At 32.2% G+C, this 20,422-nt stretch overlaps 3 protein-coding genes across 4 annotated transcripts in view; 2 read left to right on the forward strand and 1 right to left on the reverse strand.

Moving 5' to 3' along the window:
- LOC145326603 (adenylate cyclase type 1-like) overlaps window positions 1-20,422 on the reverse strand; it is an 82,389-nt gene that overhangs the window by 3,729 nt on the left and 58,238 nt on the right. The window contains exons 21-28 of the mRNA XM_080169974.1: window positions 11,705-11,765; window positions 10,665-10,745; window positions 9,467-9,522; window positions 5,423-5,498; window positions 4,921-5,006; window positions 4,240-4,299; window positions 2,574-2,608; window positions 2,006-2,088 (exon numbers count right to left, since the gene is read on the reverse strand). Of these exons, the coding sequence (XP_080026100.1) occupies window positions 2,006-2,088; window positions 2,574-2,608; window positions 4,240-4,299; window positions 4,921-5,006; window positions 5,423-5,498; window positions 9,467-9,522; window positions 10,665-10,745; window positions 11,705-11,765 (538 nt within the window). The remainder of the gene's footprint in view (window positions 1-2,005; window positions 2,089-2,573; window positions 2,609-4,239; window positions 4,300-4,920; window positions 5,007-5,422; window positions 5,499-9,466; window positions 9,523-10,664; window positions 10,746-11,704; window positions 11,766-20,422) is intronic.
- On the forward strand, window positions 13,969-16,435 carry LOC145326897 (ral GTPase-activating protein subunit alpha-1-like). Of its 2 annotated transcripts, none has more exons than XM_080170341.1 (4): window positions 13,969-14,102; window positions 14,843-14,950; window positions 15,495-15,612; window positions 16,228-16,435. In XM_080170341.1, exons 2-4 carry the CDS (start codon window positions 14,847-14,849, stop codon window positions 16,432-16,434), a joined length of 429 nt encoding a protein of 142 aa, XP_080026467.1. In that variant the 5' UTR covers window positions 13,969-14,102; window positions 14,843-14,846; the 3' UTR covers window position 16,435. The 2 variants fall into 2 exon arrangements, with proteins under 2 accessions (XP_080026467.1, XP_080026466.1); XM_080170340.1 differs by having other exon boundaries at window positions 14,077-14,206.
- LOC145326898 (uncharacterized) lies at window positions 16,942-19,242 on the forward strand. Its single transcript, XM_080170342.1, has 4 exons — window positions 16,942-17,354; window positions 17,732-17,838; window positions 18,400-18,518; window positions 19,100-19,242. Exons 1-3 carry the CDS (start codon window positions 17,206-17,208, stop codon window positions 18,459-18,461), a joined length of 318 nt encoding a protein of 105 aa, XP_080026468.1. The 5' UTR covers window positions 16,942-17,205; the 3' UTR covers window positions 18,462-18,518; window positions 19,100-19,242.

A 20,422-nucleotide genomic window follows, 5' to 3' on the forward strand; every position in this document is an offset into this window, starting at 1 on the left:
TACGTCTTTATCTGTAACAGAAGCCGAGATAGAGGGGGGGGTCAATATGACCCCCCCCCCCCCCCCCCCGATCTATTAAGGTGGGAATAGGGGCCCGATCTGTAAGGGTTAAACATAATCGTTCTTTGTTAATGACATCAGACGTAAAGACTGTACAAGATTAAATTTGACACATATGATTTGGTTTATATAACTATTTTAATAAAATTTCAATTGTACTATAAAACGTTCTTTAAGTGATGAATAAAATTATCTAATCCCAAAGCACCTTCCAATTCACCTAATCACTTAAAAAAAACAGCCATTTTTTCGTATAGCATGGTTTTTAGTAGCGAAGCTCCTCTTTTTTACTTTGTGTGTTTGTCCGTCGGTTCGTCAGTCGTAGGATAGACAGCTAATTTTTTTCGTGAGTATTCCCAGTACCGATGAGCACAATTACTTTGTTCTCTACAGGCCTAGTGATTTTTATGATTTCTTCATCATTTTTCATCTTTTTTATGACAACTAAACATCTGCAATAAAACTTACTTTATCCGTCTGTAGACATTTTAGATAATATCAAAGCTTCTCTATGTGTTTTAAGTTGAGCCGTTTAACCGAGTGCAGCTTATTACGTTGTTAAAATAACACTCCATAGCTTTCCTCAAGGTGTCTAGTCGAGCCCAGAAATCTCCTCCTTTTTTTAATAGTATAAGTGAGGGGGAGTTAGTTTTTTGTTTATTTGTTTAATACTTTAGGCAAGGAACGGCTAGCTTTACATCGAGTATCCCCACATGGTTAGGGCATTGCAGGTATAGGCCCTTAAAACGTTGTCTTCCCGCAGAAAATTAAAGAAAATTAAAAAGAGAGGGGTTACAGTGCTCGATAGGCACTTTAAGGGAACGCACCTACCATCCTTTGTAATTACGTACTCCATTTCTGGATGTTTTGAGGAAACGTCCCATAACTGAGAACACTTATATTCGCCCTTTCATCTTTATATTTCAAACTTGAATCCTCTTTTGTGCAATTTTAAATTTTCTATTTTCAGAGCAGAGTCATGTTTAAATGCCAAATTAAATAAAATTTTCTTAGCAAAGCTACTCTAAAAGCCAGGTTTGTCTGTCTTTACGTGATAGTATATGTGTTAGAATAGTTATTTTCTCATTGTATTATAAACAGCTTTCCTAAAAATGTACAATTATAGGATTAAAACCAGTTTTGTTAGCCTCCAGATGCCCAAGGCACGAGTAACAAAGCTGATTTTAATATTAAGATTGTACATTTTTATATTTGTAGAAAACTGGATATATTACGATACATGATTTTTCAGTATGAACTAATTCTAATCCACCGGCTAGTAATCGGTTTCAAAGCCAAACTGGAATACAAATTTTAATCATACATATTACATATATTATTCATTTAACGATTTAACGCCAACTAAAAGTGAAAAAACTTATTGATACTTATTGTAGATTAGGTTATTAATTCCAGGTATAAGGTATAACCAAGAAGTGAAATAAATCAAAATAATATTTGGGGGGCAAATGTAGAGGTCGTCAATTTTACGATGTGTTGCCCCCCAACGACAGCTGAAAACTACGTGATTTTTCCAAATTAATTTCGTTATTGGTATAAGCTGTATTAATTCTAATTATGTCGTCATTGTGGTACATTCTATGTATTTCAGAACTTTATTTCAAAGAATTAAATTACAAACAATCAGTAGATGTAAATTTGATATAACGGACCAACATAACCCAGTTTCCGAGTAGCCGGGTTACTTATAACAAGGAGGATTACGTCAAATAGTAGCTAAGATTAAAACGATAAGCTAAAATAAAGACTTACATTGAGATTGAAAGATAGATAGAGATCAAGAAAGAAGAAAAAAGAACTTATGACGGGAGGATATGTTTAGTGTTTACTTATGAGAAACGTCCCCGACAGAAAGAAGTATAGACAATATCATTTATACATACATACATACAAAGTAGCTGCGCTTCTAATAAAGTGTGCTTACCTGTCCAGAATAGACATATGGAGTAGCAGCTTGTAGGGAAACCCAGGGTAACATCACAATCACAAATATTATATATCTAGATCCTAAAAAAAGAAGCCTGCAAGAAATACAACGCTTTAACTGCTGAAAGACTTCCACAATTAGACTCCAAATGTGAACCCTTCAGCTTCAATATAAAAAAAGTTCTAGGCACTTCAAAATGAAATTTTATGTACAATAAAAAATTTGAAAAGATTTAAGGGAATTGTCTCTACTTGTGGCAGTCTTTCAGCAGTTAGATCGATCTATTTCTTGAAGGCTTAATTTAATAAATCTCTTTATAGTGCCTATAAAGCCATACCATACAAATAATATGCCAATACACAGACTAAATTACCAATGGCAGGCCAGTATACATTTTTATTGACTAATGGTAGGCCAGTATGACGTTATTTTTTATAGGAACTAAACAGCTTCACTTTTCAGGTAAGCTTTATAAATACCTTGTAGTGGTTTTATGTTATTTAACTTATCTTCCCTGCCCTAGACTAGTGGCGAACCAATTTGTAATTATAAAAGTGTTCTCTACCTGTTTTAAATTGAGTTAATCTGGCCTGATGGAAGCCTGCAATTTATCACATCATTAATTTTATCCAATATAGACTACACATACATTAGAGTTTACCTAGCATATCCATAATCTTTATAAACTCAATTTCAAATGGCAGTTAAAACATAAGCCAAGCTTTTTTGAGATTTTGGGATGGGTTTAGGCTGTTTTTCACCACTCTAGGGACGATTCCAATATTATAATTTAAGCAAGATAAACTTTCCTAACCTTTTATTGAAGTTTTACAAAAAATTTAGTTTTTTACCCATAAAAATTGGTCTATGAATGATAGTTCTAATAAGTAAACAACATCCCGCAAAAAAAAATTTACTTGCGACAAATTGATTTTTAGCATCCTTCCCATTAATCACGTACAACTCTCAGGACAAAATATTGTTTTACTGTCAGCGCAGCTACTATTTAATTAGGGTAAATAGTTTATTTGCAAATGAGTTATTTAATCAAACAAAATTTAGCATAAATGAATATTTAAATCCCAAGGTAATAAATGATCGAGCGATAGCTCATCATTTAATCACAAATATGAAATTAAATGAAAAACATATGTACCATTTAAATGAAAATTAAATGGTTCTCACGTTAAAAAAAATTTCCCACGCATGAAATTCTTGAAAAAACCTAATTAATTTAATATTTAAACAAACCCAATATCGCGTTTTTTGCAATGTATGGGTATTTTACACCTGGAAGAGTTCTTGATGCAATACAATAGTAGTTATTTATACACAGGGAGGGATGGGGACATTGGTCTGTAAATTATATTCTTCTCGAAAGCTTTACAGACATGTTCTCTCATTCGCTGGCTTAAAAGTTTTCACCATATTTTGATTGGAATGTACAATCATTGCCTATTGGCATTATTATCCATGTTTTAGTTAATAAAATGTTATTAAAAGTTAATTATTTTGTTTTTTACCTTTTTGTTAAATTCTTTTCAATAACATTTTTAGTATGATACATTTAATTAAATCTTAAAAGTGGAAATTTCTGGTTGGAAAATTTTAATAAAGTTGCAATATAAAAGATTTTAATAGAAACTTAGTATATTCTTGGATCTAATTTAAATGGATAAATGTTATATTAGGACTTAACTACTAAACTCTAGGCACTTTGCTTCAAAGATTGATAAATAATCTTTAAATTTATCTATCAGTAACAAAAGATTTTGTGGAGGTTCATCTTCCCCTCCCTCCCTCCATATTAAAGAGGCGAAGACAAAAGTAAAGCATTAAAGTGTTAAAGAAGCATTTTTTATCAAAGCACTTGGGATATCTAATCATAAAAATTTGATTTTCCAGGCAAAAAGAATGTATTGTAAAAGAATGAATATAGGATATACGGGATATATTCACAGGGGAAAATTTTCCGTAATTTTTGGTAATAAGGACCTCATATATTGGTCATTTTGTTCATCAGTAGGAGGGGAGGGATACAGAGTATAGTTATTTTAGCCAGCTGCGCATCACTTTATAAGAGTACACGAAAATCTGGGGCAACATCCAAGTGATAATATATGGATTTGTAAAATTTGTATATGGAATATTGTGCATCATAAAATGTGATAATATATCTTTATCTATAATCATGTGTAGGTTGTATTATTTATGACAAAATTAATAAAATTCCTAGAGCTGTTAAAGCATTGAGAGCAGGTACTATAGAACACAGAACAATAATCAATTCCCTAAACAAAATATATTCATTTAAAGTTACAACATAAAAGATTATTCCTTATATAAAAGTAACAGGATGTCTCTGTGTGTATGTGTGTAGCGAAAAATCACGTAAACCACTACTTTATAGTGAAGTTTCTCATAGGTCCAGGAAAGGTTTATAACATTCACCCTCCCTAGAGAAATAACCTATATAGGAAAAGGAAAGTCGGGGTGGACTTTCAATCCCCACCTCTTCTCATGTATTTTTAGAGGCTTTTAAAGAATTAGAAATTTCAGCCATTAATATTTTATTGAAAACGTGAATATCTTGCTCCTCAAATGGCCTTACAAACAATCAGACAAAATGAGATAAAAAATTGTATTGCTAATAAATATACAATCTCAAAGACTAAAATTATTACAAAATGATATATATCACTATAGAAACTAGAGGTTATAAGCTTTCCAATGGTTTGTATATCATTTTACTCCGACTGACTTGATGTGTTAAGCGATAATAATGAATGTCTGTACATTTTTAGCAGGTCTGCTAAAGTGCAATTAGGTGAAATTATTTCCCGCATTTTCTCCTAAGAAGAAACTGCCTGGATTTCCTGTTCCATAATCAATACATATTAGAGTATAAATACCTGTCCCAAAAGAGTAGATACAGCAGACTTGACAATATTGATAGACCAAACACACTACATAAAGAATACACAAAAGGACCATCATTCTGAAAAAAAAGACAAAGATATTATTTGAGGTTCAAAAAAGGTCTTTACAGCGTAAAAAACTGAAATATTTTATTATTTTTAGACTAAAATGTTTTAAAATTACTTAAAGATAAAGCATTACATAAAACCAGTTTAATTTAAGAACTAAATTTCTGTTTATGTAAGTAGGTAATTAAGATTTCTTAAATAGTTAGATCACCTCCCTCAAAAGAGATACATGTCCCAAATAACTTTAATCCACGACTAAGGAAATTATTTTTTGTTTTGTTTAAAAAACAAACTTTCATTATCCTAAAAAGTATCAGGATATCTATCTGTAAGTGACTTGTAGCTTTTTGTATCTTTAAACACTTTAACCTTCTATTAAAAAATGATAAATTCTTTTGAATTATTTTTCTTGGTAAAAAATATTTACCTGAAATTGAAACCTCCTCTCCTTCTTTGTTTGTTTAAATGACAGGGATAAAGGGTTCAGTGAACTCTGACTTGAACTAAAATAATAATTTAGCATTTTTCTTAAGGTGTAAGATAAATTTGTACATGATGATCTTATTTTAGGTTAGGTTAAGTAAATATCATTAGAGCTCAGCAGGAGAGGTACCCCAAAGTGACTAAACATGCTTTTAGAAAAAAATGTAAGTAAGGGAGGGTGGGCGGGGGGGGGGGGTAAATAATGGTTCACTATATTTTCAGGGAATTTACACCTACAGGTCAAACATTGGATTACTAATATACCCCCCCCCCCCCCAATAGCTTAAAAAATATGGCAATAAAGTATAATAATTCTCTTTTCTAAGAGAATAAATAGAAATTAAAGAGGGGGGGGGGTATATATATATTATATAGTTTAAAGGCGATGTCACAATGCCTTAGTTATATAATATATTATGCAAAATCTTAATATGTTTGACAGACAATATATTTTGTATTATAACAGGATAAAAATGTGAATTGAAAATGTCACATGGTGTAGTTTTTTTCAATATTTAATTTCCGATTTAAGACAGGTATGTTTGATAAATGATAACAACACTTTTCTGTTTAGTTATTCACTGAATAATTCTTTATTTCGCAATCTATTCAGCTTTCAAACTTTATGACACAAAATTATCAGGGATGGAGGGGACATTGGGCTGTTTTATACACTAGTCCCAAATGTCTTATAATAACGTTTTCTCATTCGTGGAGTTATAACATTAGGGACTTTTATTGAATTTTTAGTGGTTGGTTAATTTAGTTAAGTGTCCAAACGTTTTAACCACTAAGTGTAAAGTACATAAATTTATCGGCCATTCCCTTCTCCCTTTAGATCCCAGCAAAATAATACTTTTAAGAGCAAAACTACTCTGTAGTCATTTTGTATCTTACTATTTAATAAGGAAACAATGTGATTTACTCGGATGTTAATAGAGATAATAGTATTTTCTCGTATTCAGTCGAATCCGGTGGATAGGAACCGGTTCTCATGCATACGAAAAAACTATGTCTAGCATCGTATTATATCCAGTTTTCTACGAATATAGAAATGTACAATCATAAGATTAAAACTAGTTTTTTTAGCCGGTGCCTCCGGCACCACGGGGCTAAAAAAACTAGTTTTAATCTTATAATTGTACATTCTATATCCGCGGAAAGCCGTTTATAATACGATACGAGAAATAACTATTCCTAACTTATCGAATATTAAATTTGGTTTTCTCAGTCTCTATTAAAGATAATCTTTTTTACATGTATCGTTAAGATTTGAAATACCGATGAGCATCTACTCTATTACAAACGTTGTGTTCATCTGTTCGTCCATCAGCTTCGCTATTTATGGAAGTTAATCTTGTTTTTAACATTTCCCATTTTTAAAATCAAGAATTTATATTTTAATCTATAAAATTGTCTGTCTTCCTTTATATTTCACAAGATTTTATAACTATGGCCTTAACCATTATTTGATTGAATAACTTAGTGTTTACACAAAATAGCAAAAGGATATGTTTTGCAAAAAATATATTTAACTTTTTTGTAACTATTAATATTGTAATCGATTTAATTTAATGAGTAGATTTAATGCTTAGACTATAAAATGTTCAATTTGATATAAAAAAATCAAGTAGGAGGAGAAAGTCACTTAAAAATCATCCATGTGACGTCATAATAATGAGGGGATGACAGGAGAAGTGGGAAAGAAAACCCCTAAAAAAGAAATGAATAATCCCTCATTTTTCTGACGTCACATGGATGATTTTAGAGTGACTACGAAAATTAGCAACAAAATGTAAATAATTTCAATTTTAAGATTAATTTTATGTCTATCATTCCATCTGTTTGTCCGTCTGAAGCTTAAGATCTTAGTAATCGCTAAACTGATTCAAAAAGTGCTTAGTCGCGGCTGCTGAGCCATGTTTTCTAGGGTTTAGTGGAAATCCTAAAGAAATATTTCCTTTATTTCAAAACTAATAGCAAATGTTGGGGAATGGCTTACAACTCACATTTAGTGAAGCCCATAAAGGCTAGGGGCCAAACCACTAATTTAAAAAATCTCTTCATATTGGTAGAACATATCCTGGCCTAACCTATCTCTAACACACAATCATATGTATACAAACTTTCTTGGAAAAAACTTTTCCAGTTCCTAATTTGAATTTATTTGACATTGGGACTTGGTGGGCTTAATACTTTTCCTCATTCATTTAGATATTTGTAACAGAGAGATAGAGAGAGAGGAGGGACAAGGGACTGTAAATAATTCTTCCCTCCAAAAGTTGGTCTGCCATATTTGCTGACCTAAAAGTCGTTCGAGGCAGCTTATACTAACAACAAAATTAATTTAGGAAAAAATCACGAAACCTATACATGATTTTTTCGTTTGTTGGTTATACCCTATTCCTGCGTTGAAGATATGAATTGTGATTTTTCAACCATTTATTTTAATATCACCATTTGGAATTTACATTAATTTATCGTCCATTGTCTTATCTCTTAAGATCTTTGCAATATATTTAGTTTTCAATGTACTTTCTATATGTGGGGTCTATTCATAATGAAATCAACATCTTACATAATAAAATATGTAACGAAGGGTTGGTTAATAATATTTTTCATTTATGCAGGGAGGGAGTGAACATTGTGCCATGCTGTAAATTACACTGGTGTCCATGTTTTATAAACATGTTATTTTATTCGTTGGATCAAAATATTTGGATACTTTCACTGAATTTTGATTGTTTATTTCAAAACAAGTAGTGTCCAAACGTTTCAACCAATAATTTTAATCTACAGAGGTGGTAATCTTGTTAATCATCATTGAGAATGTATCTATTTCTATCGTCAATTGTCTTATTCCTTAAGATCCCTGGCATTTATGTTATGTATAGTTTGTTTTCTTCAATATATGATTGCAATATGAATAAGTAATCAGATTAAGTTGCAAATAGTATAGAAGGTCTTTTTCTCTAACTTCAATGAATATATCATTTCTTGGATCTTAAACTAAATTTAAACACGAACCGTTCTATAAAAAAAAATTTCCTCTTCCATCCCCTTTACCCAATTCCCTACCCTCCTACTGGATGAACCAATAAATGAGTTCGTTGATAGCAAGCATATTCAACATCCATTGTAACTTTAAAGTAGCCTAAATTAGCACGTCGTCATAAACCGAAGCTGATGCTCTGTAATTTATAATCTTATGTAAAAGTAACAGGATGTTTCTCTGTAGTAAAAAAATCGCTAAAACAGATATGGTTCTTCTTTACAGTGAAGCTTATTATAGGTCAAGGAAGATTTATAACAATTTTTGGGAAAGGTACCTTCATCCTCCCAAAAGAAACTAGCAGTGCTCAAACATTTCAACTAATCAATAGGGTAATTTGTTTATCATCATCATGAATGAAAATCAATTAATTGTTAATTGTCTTAGGTGTGAGGCTGCCTGGCTATATGGTCTTAAGATTTATTGGGCAATTTAAGTCCCAGAAAAAAAATCTTTTTTATTCTGGACTTGATCTTAATAATCTAATAAAAATATGCATGGAAAAACAAATATATGAAATCAAGGTATAAGATCACAAAATATGAAAATATATCATCTAGTATTTATACTAAGAATATAGGAATGTATTATTCATAAAATAATTACAGTATATTTTTAATAAGTTCACAGGTATTTATTTTATTTTATCATTAGTAGAAAATTCTCTGTAATATAGTGCATGGTTTTTCAGTATGGCTCAGAACTGGTTTTAATCCTGTGGAAATACAGTAAAAAACGTTTGCCAGTTTGGCTTCGAAACCGATTCATATCCGCTAAATTAGAACCGGTTCTCAGCCATACTGAAAAATCTTGTATAGCATCGTGACACAGACGATTTTTAATGAATAACAAAATAAAATCAAAACCAGTTTTGTTATTATTTCGATATCCGCGGAAAGCTGTTTATAATGCGGTGCAATAAATAACTATTCTTACCTTAGACATGAGAACTGATTTGTAATGTTAAGATAGGGCTCCAATAGCGATATAGTCTGAAAAAGAAGTTTTTAAAAGATATTGGAAGAATGAGTATTTTTGTCTAATTTATGGAAGTTTCACATAGGTCCTGTCTCTATCTAATCCTACTATCCTGTAATATAAAGTATTAAGTTTTTTTTATGTATTGAACTTCACATAGGTTCCTTTATGGTTTTGGGCTACTTCGATTTCAGATTAAGGCCTTGGAATGGTTTGAGGCTATGTTTCCAATACAGGGCCCATGGTTACTAGGGACGCAACCGATAGTATTTTATAATGTAAAAGTTAAAAAGTAAAGTTATACGTCATATTTGCTTAGTATTATAGAATTATGTAGGAAAGAATTTGTGTCAGTCCCCTGGGTTACTCTTTCTGGGGATTTACTTTTTAAAGCCTGAAGAGCACTGAAATCCCCCTTGTTTTTAAGTAAATTATTTTTTTTATGGGGGATTCTTTTTCCAATGCCTTTTGAAACATACACCTCTATGATGCCCTTACACTTCGGGGCTATCCAGAATCCAATATAACAAACCCTAACCAACCTAACGTAATAAACAAACAAAAAATCCCCTCCCCCTTTTCTCATTTTATTTTCTTTCAACAAAAAGGGGGAGGGGGAATGAGGGTTATTTGTTCAACAATTAAATTAAGGGAAAACACCCTCTTTCTATATTGGAATTTTTCAGGGATTTGTCGAGGGGAAAATAATGTTCATTTTTTTAATAAATGTTATTCTCTCTTTGTCTTATAATAAAAAGTGTACAACTAAAAAAATGTCAGTTTTTGAATTTTAGTTAAATATACGTACTTTCATTATTTACATAGCCTTTAAACCCTGCTTTATAACCGAATGAATAATATAAAAAAAAATCATTATAGGTCAAATAACTTTTTTTCTCCAATTTTCTTTGAGAAAAAAAGCTAAACAGTATAAAAATGATTACATATCTTGAAAACTTAAATCTTTTAAATTAGAAAACACTAAATGTCCCTTAATGTATAGAACCATAGAACACTTTAAATTTTCATATTTAAAAGACCAAACTTTTAGATGTCCATGGAAACATAATATGATAAAAATTTCCTTTTTTCAATTCGATTGATGAACTAGAAAACTTTTCTCCTTTATTTAAGTATCAAAATGATAAATGCTTACTGCTGACGTAATTGAAGTTCCCAGTTTGAATTCAGCAATATTGGCGAACGGAGCATCTGATGAACTTCCACATTCAAGGTACTAAAATAAGGATTGTTAGTATGGCTTTGAAACCGGTTCTAATGTATAACATAGTATTACATACAACTTTCCATGAACATTCAAATAAAAATCATTAAACTACTAACAGTTTTGTTAGCCCGGGCCTATCACAGCGTCAGTATTTTAAATAATCACACTAACCCCCTATCCCCTCCTGGGGGGAGGGGGGAAGTATATGGTTAAACTCAGGAAGGAAGGGGACAATAGGCTGTTTATTACAATAGTCCCCAAGGTTTTATATCAACATTTTCTTCGTTTGAGTTACAACTTTGAGAACTTTTATTGAATTTTGATTGGTTTGGTTTATTAATTAATTGTAATCAACAGAAGGGGGAACTTTTTATATTATCTTTGGAGGAAGAAAAAAAAAGTTAGTTGAGAAGAAAGGAATTAAAAGAAAATGGAGAAAGATATCAAGGAAAGAAAGAATACAGAGTAAAATAAATAGGAAAAAAAGAAAAGAAAAAAATGGGGGAAATTGAGAAAGAAGAAAAATAAAAAGAGAATGAAAGAAAATTCATTTAATAATTGACATACAAGTGAATTTAGCCGAAACATCTAAGCATATGTTATAACCCCCTTAAACCTCTGTTAAACAAAGTGTTGTACAGGGTCTTTCAAGAGAAAGAGATTTTTTAAATAACATAATTATGGATGCAAAATCTATAATTACTAATTTAAAAATCCGCCAAAATGTCCACAACTACATAACATTTGTTATTCTACCATTTGAAAGGTCGAAAGTTTGAGAAAAAAACGATCGAATAGAACTTTTACTGACCAAGTCGACAATTTTAAGATAGTTTTGAAATTTGAACACAAATTGGACAAAGCAGTTCATATTAACGTAGGGTGTGACTGCTAGTATGTGTTTTTTTTTGTTCAAACTACAAAAAGTTTGCAAAAATCCATTTCTGTTGAAAGACCTGTATTTTTACCTTTGGAGAAATTTTTAATCTTGACGAGGTTGATGAAACATCACTGCATCTTTTTCCATCACTACAAATTTGATTTATGTTAATTATCAAAATAAAGATAAAATAAAAGGGTTTTATTTTCGCGTAAAGTTGGGTGTAATCTTTTAGTCAAATGCTATATTAAGTCGAACTGTTTGTTAATAAAAACATTTTACTAAAAGGTTTCACCAAATTTTACTGAAAATATGCGAATAGTTATTTTTTTCATCGTATTATAAATTGCTTTCCGCGGATATAGAATGTACAATTATAAGATTAAAACCAGTTTTTTTAGCCCCGTGGTGCCGAAGGCACAGGCTAAAAAACTGGTTCTAATCTTATGATTGTACATTTCTATATTCGTAGAAAGCTAAATATAATACGATTCTAGACATACCCAGGTTCTACGAAATACCAGAAAAAAAAATCGTTTTACCAGAAAAGTGGTAAAGCTGGTCAACCTGGTAAAATATACCAGTTTCGTGGTAAATTTTACCAGCAAAAATTTTAGCCAAAAAATTAGTCAAATTTTACCATTTTTTTTGTAAAATTTGACGAAACAAAAAAACCCGTTTTTTGTGTTTTAAATTAAAAACAGCTCTTCATAATCAGTTGTAGTACTTTAAAATAATGACTTCTATACAATGAAGCCTAAATTTAAATTTTTTTTTTTTTTTTTTAATTTTACCACTTTTGGAAGTTTTACCAAAAATGTGGTCAATTTTACAACTCTATTTTTCAGGTTAAGTCCGAATTTTCGGACTTAGACAAAAAAACGCAATTTGGTCAATTTTTACCAAAAAGTTAGTAAAATTTGACAAGGTATTTTTTTAGGCTAAGTCCAGATTTTTGGACTCTGACAAAAAAAATGAACTTGGTAAAATTTGACCAACTTTTTGGTAAAAATTGACAAGGTAAATTTTTAGGCTAAGTCCAGATTTTTGGACTTTGCCAAAAAAAAAAACTTGGTAAAATTTGACCAACTTTTTGGTAAAAATTGACAAGGTAAATTTTTAGGCTAAGTCCAGATTTTTGGACTTTGCCAAAAAAAAAAACTTGGTAAAATTTGACCAACTTTTTGGTAAAAATTGACAAGGTAAATTTTTAGGCTAAGTCCAGATTTTTGGACTTTAACAAAAAAAAAAACTTGGTAAAATTTGACCAACTTTTTGGTAAAAATTTTTACTTTTTATTGAATTTTTTCGCATAAAAGAAGCTAACTTTTTTTTAAAACCTTGAAAATTATTTCATCATTTCTTTTAAACCTTCCGCATCGTCAAAAATATATCAAATTTAATATTTACTTATTTGAGCTAGCTTCATACGAATTAAAATTAAAAGAAAAAAAATCCAGGGTGTGTTTACGCAGATGTGCCGTGTGCATTTGAATTTATCGATTTTTCATCTTTAATATAAATATAAGCTTTCGTATATTCCCCTGAATGTTTCTAAAAGAAAGACAGAGATTTCGAATTATAGAGTAATTTCGCTACAAAACTTATATTTTTAAGTTTTGAAATTTATGGCACCTCTGTGCGCGCATGCGCACTATTGATAAGCTTATGATTATTTGAATATAGAGTGCCAAAAATAATTATTAGTTTTGATTCAATTTAATCAAATATTTTGAATCAAGAAGTAAATTACTACTCAATTTTCTCTAAATATTTAAATTTGTAGAATTTACAAGGAAGATTTTTTTTAAGCAAGATGTTTAAAAATGTGGCAAAATTGTGGAACAACAATGTTTCATGATTTCTATATTTATGTTGTCTTTGCCAACCGGAAATACCACCGAGATGGGTTTTTAAAAGATGAATGCCACATTTTTTCGGCGTTTTTTAGACATTGATTTCGATTGAACGTTGACGATAGAATTTCAAACAGAGTATATAACATAAAAATACTGAATTTTAAATTATTTTTTTAGCAATTTTTCTAATGTCTAACACAGCTCTAAAAAGATGCATTAATTAATATGCAGCAAAAATGGATTGAAGATAATCTTTTTTTTTCTATGAAGGCCGTACCATCAAAAGCGAAATAATTAAATAAATCATTGTATACTCTTTTAGATTTCGCGAATGTCGCGCTTGTTATTCATAGCGTAAAAAATGTCGAAAAAACGTGGCAATATCTTTTAAGAACCCGGCCGGAAATAGATTCATATATGTTCATATATGGTTAACAACTATATATATATTTAAATATTTTTTTTTAATATTGAATGCACTATATTTTTTTATATTCTATCGAATATATATTTTATATGTCATTACAAAACTATATTACATTTAATATTAACATTAAAAAAAAAACATCAATTTAAACTTTCGTAACCCTGTATTGGCTTCAGAAGTACAGTTCTACAGAAACCACGGTACACGCTTGAGCTAGCATCACCAGCATGGCTCTGCCTAGGCTTATAATTAGAAAGGCCAGGGTATTATTAGTGGTTGAAAAGTTTGTACATTATTATTACAGGTATTGTGTCTTTAAAGGGACTGTGAACGTAAATTTTTCTCATCTTAATATCAAATCTTAACATTATCTTATTCATAATATCTCACAGATAGAGCAAAACGCGCTTTTGTTTGCTTAAAAAACGGCTTTTTCCGACGATTTTTATAAGGTACAGGGAAAGGAAGAAATTTTCCGTATTATATAAAATGTCCATTAAATTGATTTTTTGGTATTATCCTCTTAGAAATTTTTTTTTCAATATTGAAAATTTGAGTACCCCCCCCCCCCCCCCCGACAGCGAACTATGAACTCTGGCCGCAGCGCTCGGCTCCCTAGCCTGCCTAGCCGCAGCGCTCTGCCCCCTTGCCTGCCTAGCCGCAGCGCTCGGCCCACTTGCCTGCCTAGCCGCAGCGCTCGGCTCCCTAGCCTAAAACCTAACCTAACCTAAAATAGTTGTTCGTCGGTAGTCGGGGGGGGGGGGGGTGTGGGGGTACAAAATTGAAAAAAATTGAAAAAAAAATTTCTAAGAGGATAACGCCGATTTTTTCTCCCATTATAGCTAAAATTAAACTTTTTCACATGGTACAGAAAGACATCCTGTTAATTTTATTTAAGAAATAGATATTCCTAATCTAACAATAATTTTATTTTGGTCAGGTTTATGGTAATGAATGTAAAGATGGACGGGCGAACATGGGAGCAGTTACTCTTTATCTTGCTGCAGATAACTCAACTCACCCTCACAGAAACACCACCAAGACGCAGGCACATAGATAATTATTATAGAGAAGTTACGATTTTCTTTAAGTATTTAAGAACAAATTCACTAGCATTTTGCTTGTAAAGAAGAAGTAATGAAATTAGTTTGTTTAGTCAGCACACTAAATCTAAAATAAAGAAAAATTGATATTAATGTAGTTTTGACCTAAACAAAGAGTTTCCAGTATGGCTTTGAAACCGATAAATATCCCCTGGATTAAAAATGGTTCTGGGCCATACTGAAAAATTACGTATTACAGACAATTTTCTATGAACAATAGTCTAGAAATTATATTATCAATACCAGCTTTGTTAGGCCAGTCCTTTGGCCCCTCGGGGCTAACAAAATTGCTATTGATCTGAAAATTTCTCATTTTACCAGTCGCGGAAAGCTGTCTATAATACGACGCGATAAATAAAATCAGAGACAAAAATACCATTTTTAGATAAAAAGTATACTTTATACCTACCTACACACTTAAATAAAAATAGCCTATTTATATTTAATTTGTTCTTGGATCTTTAGTTAATAGTTATCTATGCTTATCAGGGAGGACACCCTTGGAGGAAGGTTGACCCAGGCCATCTTCCAGACCCTCATTGTCACATGGATCAAGGCTAATCTCTATGTTGTTGTGTCCTGTGAACTTTGGGATCAGTTTCTAGAGGTAATGTTAGCTATACTATAATTAAGATAACCTGCAGAAATAGATATTTTATTACTTGGATGTTACACTAGATTTTTATTTTCTCTAATAAAGTAAAACTCCCAGTGGGCTAAAATGACGATAACCCTAATTCGCCCCCTTTACTCCATTCCGTCCCGTCCTACTGGATAAACAAACTGACCATTGAATGAGTTTCATGTTAGCAACCTAAATTGACTTCAATTTTTCCACTGTCATCAATATCCACGTATATTCTATATCCATTCCATAATGTTTTATTTGTTCTACAGTACAGGAATCAGATCTATTTGCCAATCGTCCTAAAGACAACCAATGGTTGATTGTACGTCAAGCTTTTAATTTTAAGAGGGATAAAATGAGGGATTTCAAAGGTTTGAGGTTGGTAATCTAATATATTTTTTTTTTTAATTTTGAAGGGAAACAAATAAGGGGTTTTACGGGTTGAGTGGAGTTAACACCCTTTAAGCCCCACCCTTTAAAATCTGTATCAAGAATTAAAAATGAAGTTTGGGGACGAATTTTTGCTTCATTAATTTAGATGAATTATTTTTCCACCAACTTTTCTACTTGTCAAAATAAGTTCGTTTGTTTTAGGTTTTGAGTGGACTAACTTTATGGGAAGAATTAATCCGGGAGTGGTTTAAGACTATGGAAACCCTTACCAGAGTGTTAGCTAGACAGGTATATTATTTTTTTAATGTTTTTTCCATTAAAGTTTATAAAAATAATCGATATATTATTACTGGGATGTTGTACCACATTTTCATTTACTCTGATAAGGAGATGCTCACAGCTGGCTAAAATAAAGAACCCCCCTTCTTTAAACCCAATCTTTACCCTACTACTGGTTGAACAAACTGACCAATAAACGAATTTCATGTTAGCAAGCTAAAATAACGACAATTTTTTCCCCCTGTCGTAATATCCACGTATATTCTACATTCATTAGAGTAGGTGGTATTATCCTTTTAGAAATGTAGCGCTCGGCTCCCTAGCCTGCCTAGCCGCAGCGCTCGGCCCCCTTGCCTGCCTAGCGGCTGCGGATATTGCTAGCGGCTGCGGCCCTAGCATTTAGGGGCTCTGTATTAAAAAGGATAGATAGGGGACAGAAATATAGTCTAAAACCATTCCGTGTCATATGAGAAGCTTTCCTACCTATAAAGGAGAACTCAATCGGTTTAGTAGTTATCGAAATCTTAAGCTAAAGACAAAGAACCTTTTTACTTTAAACAATTTAGTATATAAACAAAATATATTAGTGTAATTTCCAAATTTGCTAACTTTAAATGCCTATCATCTCTTTTATTGCTTTATTAAAGATTTTCTAAAATTACAATAACTTTCCTACCTAGATATGCTCTTTTTTATTAGTTCTTCCCTTTTCTACCAATCAAAAAATTTTAAAAACCTTTTTTTTAATGAATTTTAACTTTTTAAGTAAATTATTTTTATTTTTTCAGGTATGAGAGGAGAGATGGCTACGGACCCCCCTCACATTACTTCACAAGGGAGGCACACCCCAGGGGCGACTACTCCCCTCCACAACAACGTTACAGAGGCCCCCCACCGCCAATGAGGGATATGTCGCCACGAGGACCCCCCCGCGGACCTCCTCCCCCCCACCACAGAGAATATTCCCCGTCACCCAGGAGGGGACCTCCCGGTAGGGGCCCACCACCCAGGGATTACTCACCTGAACCAAGAGGTCGGCCACCCCCAAGGTAAAATCAAATTTATATCAGGGATGTAAAGGGATAAGTCAATGGCCGATAAACTGATGAACATCAACATCGATGATACATAAAATTAGTGGTTAAAAAACGTTTGAACACTCAACTTATTGAAACAATAAATCAAAATTTAATTAACTCCCCAAAGTAGTTACCTAAGCCAATGAATAAGAAAACGTTATAATAAAACTTTTGGGACTGATGAAATTAACAGTTCATTGTCTCCTCCCAATAATGACATAAAGTACCTAGTTTTTTTACCTAATTTGATTTTTAATAGGTATTTTTTAGAATTTTGATGATATATGTTATTTTTAATAGATAACGACACAACATTTACTTATTATAAACTAATCTGAATATTCAAGGTACATGTCACCACCCCCATCCAAAGGGCCACCAGGTGACTATTCTCCAGGACGCAGGGGACCTCCACCCTCCCCGGGTAGACGTGGACCAGGGACCAAGGCTATTCAGGAATGGGTTATTAAATGATTTAAGACGAAGTAAAATATTGTTTAAGTTTAAAAAAAGATTGTACTAAAATAATTTACGTTTCTGTAGACACAACGGGAAACATGGTTCTTATGGGATAGGACAAAAGACGAAGTATTGAAATTAAATCAAGATTTACCTAATAAAAATTAGGTACTCAAAGTTTTTGAGTTGACGAATAAGTAAACTTGTTTCTGAAACTTTGGATACCATTATGATATTTACACCATATTTTACCCTCCCTGCCTGGGGTTTAGGTCTAAATTTATCTAATATTAGTACTTGTTTGGGACAGGGATCTAAAGGGACAAGACAATGGCGGATAAATTGATGTACATCAGCAATGATGATACACAAAATTACCCCTTCTGTGGAGTATAATTAGTTGTTGAAAGCTTTAGACACTTAACTTGATTAATCAACCATTCAAAATTCAATAAAAGTCCCTAGAGTTGTTAAAGCAACGAAGAAGAAAATAAAGCTTTGGGGACTAGTGTAATAAACAGTCCACTTCCTTCCTTCATTTAATCCTCCATAACTTAGGACCCCGCGTTCCACGACTCCATACGCCACGTGAAGCATATAATCAGTAATGCCGAGTAGTATGGACACAGCATGTTCTTGTTAGCCAGGGATGTTGTTACTGCTTATGTTTTCCAGGTAAGCTTTCCCTTTATTTTTTCTCGTTCTGCGTTTTCAAAGATGTTTAGTTAGATAAGTTTGCTGATTTTTTTGCCACGTGTCAAGATGCCTGTAGGAAATGAATGAGGGGGGAGAGGGGGAGTCGAACCTACACACTTTTATTTTTGCTTTCAAAAGAAAAAATTTAGGTGTGAGAGTAAGGGGGGGGGGGGAAGTTCTGACACATTTGCGTAAACAGCGAGTATAGGCTTTATCTTTGGGACGGACGGACGGACGGACAGACATCGTTCTACTTTGTATTATAGATTAGATATTTAGTAGGGAGGGATGGGACATTGGGCTGTAAATTACACTAGCCCCCAAAGTTTTCAAATAACATTTTCTTATTCTTTGGCCTAACAACCTTGGGTACTTTTATTGATTTTTTATTGGTTGGTTCATTAAGTTGAGTGTCCTAACATTTCAATCACTTATTGTAATCTACAGAAGGGGTAACGATGTGTATCATCATTAGAGATGAACATCAATTTATCAGCCATTGTCTTATCCCTTTATATCCCTGTAATTATCTAATTAACTAATGAGCAATTTTATTCCAGGTTGAATATCAGTGATACGAGGTCGAATGGGGCCGGTGCCCAGCAAATCCAGGAGGTTGCGCAACAGTTTTCGCGGCCAGAGCAGTAGAATCAAGAAAAATATGTTTAAGTGTTGTTTCAATCAATAAAGATAAAAATGAAAACAATTTTTTTTTATTTTTGCGATTTATACCTACAAGCGATGTTTTTCTATAATTAAGGTCGTTTTTTACCACTTTCTCGTGATTTTTACCACCCGTTTTTACCACAATTTTTGGTAAATTTTTACCATATTTACCCTATTTCTGGTAAAATTTTACCAATTTAGGGCAAAAATATTACCAGGTGTTGAACAGTTTTACCACTTTTTCGGTAAAATCTTACAGAAATTTGCGGTAAGATTTTACCAAAAAAGTGGTAAAAATTGGTCAAAATCTGGTATAAATTTGCGTCCTAAAATGGTAATATTTTACCGGAAATCTGGTAAAATTTTACCGATAATTGTGGTAAAAATCGCTGGTAAAAAGCGTCACAGAGTACCACAAAAAGTGTTTTTACCACGGTTACGGTAAAATTTTACCACCTTTTAAATCGTATAGGCTGGTAAAATTTTACCATAAAAGTGGTAAAACCTAGGTGTTTTTATGGTATTAATTAGAACCTGGGTAGTTTTTCGTATGGATGAGAACCGGTTCCTATCCACCGGATTCGAATGAATACGAGAAAAAATTATCCCTTTATAAGTAACAGATGTAAGCACCAAACAACTACCTTCCTTTTCCTTCAAGGGCCCAAAAGATTGCTAATTTTTTAAGTTTAGAAAGCACAACAGTTTTTAAAAAGTTTTTTTTGTGTGTGCTTAAGACAACACTAAAAATGTTACTTTAGTAATTTTGATAATTTTAATTCATTAATTTTATATTCATTGCGTTGTTTTCGAAAACAATAAAAAAATCGGATCTTTTAAATTTTAATCTGACAAGCCCTAGAACCAACGAGGTTGTTTTATATGATCTTTCTTCGGTGGGGATGTTATCTATAATAAAAAGTAGAACGATGTCAGTATGTCCGTCTGTCCCATAATACCTTGGTAACCACTAAACCAATTATATTCTACTCTTCAGGGTATATACCTACTTGTTCTGTGGTGGTTTTTTAAATCAGATCGAAATTAGTAGTTGCAGCTCCAATTTTTATTTTTTTAATTACCCCTTGGGGCGAAGCCGCTAGTCATATATAATACATTTAGAATTGGAAACTGGGAGTTTTTTATCTGTAAGATCTAAAATTTGTTGGTCTGCATGTATTGTTCTTTTCATGGAAGCTTCTAGGTATAATAATAAG

The sequence above is a fragment of the Acartia tonsa genome, chromosome 8 (assembly GCF_053477335.1).
Source record: "Acartia tonsa isolate MP-2025a chromosome 8, ASM5347733v1, whole genome shotgun sequence".
NCBI classification, from domain to species: domain Eukaryota; kingdom Metazoa; phylum Arthropoda; class Copepoda; order Calanoida; family Acartiidae; genus Acartia; species Acartia tonsa.

Coding starts and splice junctions, on each gene's coding strand:
- LOC145326897 (XM_080170340.1), top strand. CDS start 14,130: ATGGCTCTGCCTAGGCTTATAATTAGAAAGGCCAGGGTATTATTAGTG. Junction 14,207..14,842: donor TTTGTACATTATTATTACAG/GTATTGTGTCTT, acceptor TATTTTGGTCAG/GTTTATGGTAATGAATGTAA. Junction 14,951..15,494: donor GAAACACCACCAAGACGCAG/GCACATAGATAA, acceptor TATGCTTATCAG/GGAGGACACCCTTGGAGGAA.
- LOC145326898 (XM_080170342.1), top strand. CDS start 17,206: ATGAGGGATATGTCGCCACGAGGACCCCCCCGCGGACCTCCTCCCCCC. Junction 17,355..17,731: donor AGAGGTCGGCCACCCCCAAG/GTAAAATCAAAT, acceptor TGAATATTCAAG/GTACATGTCACCACCCCCAT. Junction 17,839..18,399: donor ACCAGGGACCAAGGCTATTC/AGGAATGGGTTA, acceptor CCTCCATAACTT/AGGACCCCGCGTTCCACGAC.